General features: G+C 43.3%; 1 protein-coding gene across 1 annotated transcript; it reads left to right on the top strand.

Annotated features, from left to right (window-relative positions):
• The first annotated feature begins 952 nt into the window (after positions 1-952).
• Positions 953-2,534, top strand: LOC104962090 (protein PAT1 homolog 1-like). Its single transcript, XM_010790483.1, has 5 exons — positions 953-1,120; positions 1,296-1,376; positions 1,569-1,769; positions 2,051-2,152; positions 2,385-2,534. Exons 1-5 carry the CDS (start codon positions 1,061-1,063, stop codon positions 2,517-2,519), a joined length of 579 nt encoding a protein of 192 aa, XP_010788785.1. The 5' UTR covers positions 953-1,060; the 3' UTR covers positions 2,520-2,534.
• The last annotated feature ends 108 nt before the right edge of the window (positions 2,535-2,642 follow it).

Raw genomic sequence — 2,642 nt, 5'->3', positions numbered from 1 at the left:
TAACGCTGTATTGGAGAGAATATGTGTAAAGAAGCAGGAAATAAAAGAAGAAAATGTGTTTTTCAAGGATGGTACGAATTTGTCTCTCTGTCAAACACCTTGATAGCTCTCTTGTTTAGCTGAGTTTCTGCTGGTGGACAACCTTCTCTTCACAGAGCTCACTGCTTGTATGCAGATGGGCGCTCCAAAGGGGCGTTGTCAGCAGCAGCTCAGTTACATTTAAAGGGCCAGACCCAGAATCAGCACTTTAGTAACAGGGCTGAAATAGAGGGGGATCTGTTTGGTATTTTGAGCAAAACACTCCAGAAACATGTTTTTATAGATATGGCCCTATAATATATTGTTCAAATATAGCATAATAGGTGAGCTTTGTTTGCCATCCAAAAGAGTGTTTTGTCAAATGTACCTTCAGACACAACACCCTTTTTATGCTACTTTTTGACAATGTGGTTTACCCATGGATGTATAATAAGAACTGGATACAGCGTGGGAGGCGGGGCCTCGTTCATTCCTATGAGAGTTGCTCATTGGTGTATGAAGACAAAATGGCCCAACTTTTGAGAGAGCGAAACGTCACGAAAGTATTCATATAATCATGTAGTCCGTTCCTATTGTGCATCCATGGTAAAGGTAAAACTCATGTAGTACTGAACACGTAACATGAACGTGCCGGGCGGCGCGGTCCCGTGGGTTAGATCCGCGTTCATAATGGCGAGGAAAATAACTCTCCGAATAACGTTATTAGCACATTTTACAACTTGAGGAACGAATGTTTTTAATAAGGGCTATACAAATGTTCATACTGGGTAGCTTATTTAGTTTAAAAAAAAGTATCCAACGATTTACAGACGTCTCTTTCCCAATATTAGTCAATGGGAAAAAATCTTTCCGGGCCCAGTGACTGATACGGAAGTGTAGTACCGCCGTTTGGCCACAACGCATATTTCCCTCAGAGTCCGGCGCACTTCCTGGGGGCTTGGGTTTACCCTCTGTGTAATCTTTCTATTAAAATCTGCTGTGCTCTTCTCCAGGCCTGCCCCCTGGCCTTCCCCCCTCCTCCATGCTCAGCTACCAACAGCAGCAGCACTTGCTGCGTAGAGGAACTGCTCCTATGGCCCAGGTTTGGGGTTTTAATTATTTGTGGAATTAGGATTGAAACCATTTCCTGGATTTGATTTCATGCTGTTAAATATATTTGTATAACTTGTTTGTTGCAGTAACAATTATTTAATCTTTGTTGTTATAAAATAAAAAATGTCTCCACTGTTAATTCAAATTTCTGTCATTCTCTCTAGATGAACTCTCACAGTATCTGGGAGAACAGTATGGGTTTTGGTCCAGTCAGTATAACCCTTGGAATAGTCACACACATGGAGGTAAGGGTCACCGGCTTTTTTTTTTTTTTCAAACGTTGTCTTCCACTGTCTGGAATGATCCATCACAACACAACATATTTCTCCAATTTGTTTCCAGTATGCTCAGCACGTAAAGGACTTAACCAAGGTGGTGATTTTGGACAGGTCATCAGTGTTAACTAATATGTTATTCCCCCTCTTTTTCCTCTTCAGGATAGTCCACTAATGTCTATAATCAATGAGGTAGGCCTTCCTACACGTCCTCCTCAGGGTAGGAGCGATGAAGGACGGGATTTGTCAGAGAGGGTCCCACCTCCACGCTCTTCTTCCCCTGTGATAGGCTCCCCTCCTGTGAGGGCAGTGCCTATTGGCACCCCGCCAAAACAGCCAATGAGCCATGCCCTGAATCATCAGGTGAATAACAGAAGTGTTTCCTTACAGATTTCCTTCAACCATTCCCCCTTTCTAAAATTTCCAAGGTTACAATGACATAATGAATGCTATTTGGCTTTGGTAGGATCCAAATGTTTTATTTTTAATACATTTAATAGAGCATCTAACCTAGTGTTTCTTGTATACTACCACTAGAGGAACTAAAGTCAGTTAATCATGTAGGTTGAACAGCTGTTGGGATGTTACTTTCCTCTAGTTGGCTTTGTCTCTTTTAACCCTGCGCTGTGTGTATGTGTTTGTAGATCCACCATCCCACGGCGGTTCATGTGAGAGCCCCGATCCAGCACAGATACCCTCCTCCTTTCCCTGAGCGTTTGTCACCCAACACCCTCCTCAATATAGCTGTAAGTGTTCCTCTACCCGCCCCCCCTCTAATTTCCCCGGTTTGTTTGCATATTAATCCAAACGACATCACAGGGCTGCTTTTAAGTTTGGTGTCGCATAAAAAGTGAAGTTAAGACATGAATGGTTCCATAAGGAGTATATAGATAAACAGCTTGAACATTCGGTCTGAAGTCCAACCTCCATTTTCAGTTTTCATGTCTATGAAAATATATTTTTGCTGTTTTTGTCCAGAACTCCCCATTATGCCGTGGTCCGTTCCCCCCTGGAGTGGGTCCTGTTCTGTCTCAGATTCAACGGGCCCAGCTGCTCAACTCTCAGGTTGGTGCCATAAGGCGCGTTCACACCGCAGTACTTTTCCCACTTTAGTTCCTCAGAACTCTTTAAGTCCATGAGGGAGGAATAGGCAAATGAAGCCGCTGACGTCACTTCTTCTTCTTCTTCTGCTTTGGGTTCACTGGCAGGCTGCAAACAACTTGACGGCGTATACTG

Source organism: Notothenia coriiceps, unplaced genomic scaffold, assembly GCF_000735185.1.
Source record: "Notothenia coriiceps isolate Sejong01 unplaced genomic scaffold, NC01 NC01_scaffold00034325, whole genome shotgun sequence".
In the NCBI taxonomy this organism is placed as follows: domain Eukaryota; kingdom Metazoa; phylum Chordata; class Actinopteri; order Perciformes; family Nototheniidae; genus Notothenia; species Notothenia coriiceps.
The sequence above is the reverse complement of the archived record's forward strand: the minus strand, read 5'-3'. Positions and strand labels throughout refer to the sequence as shown.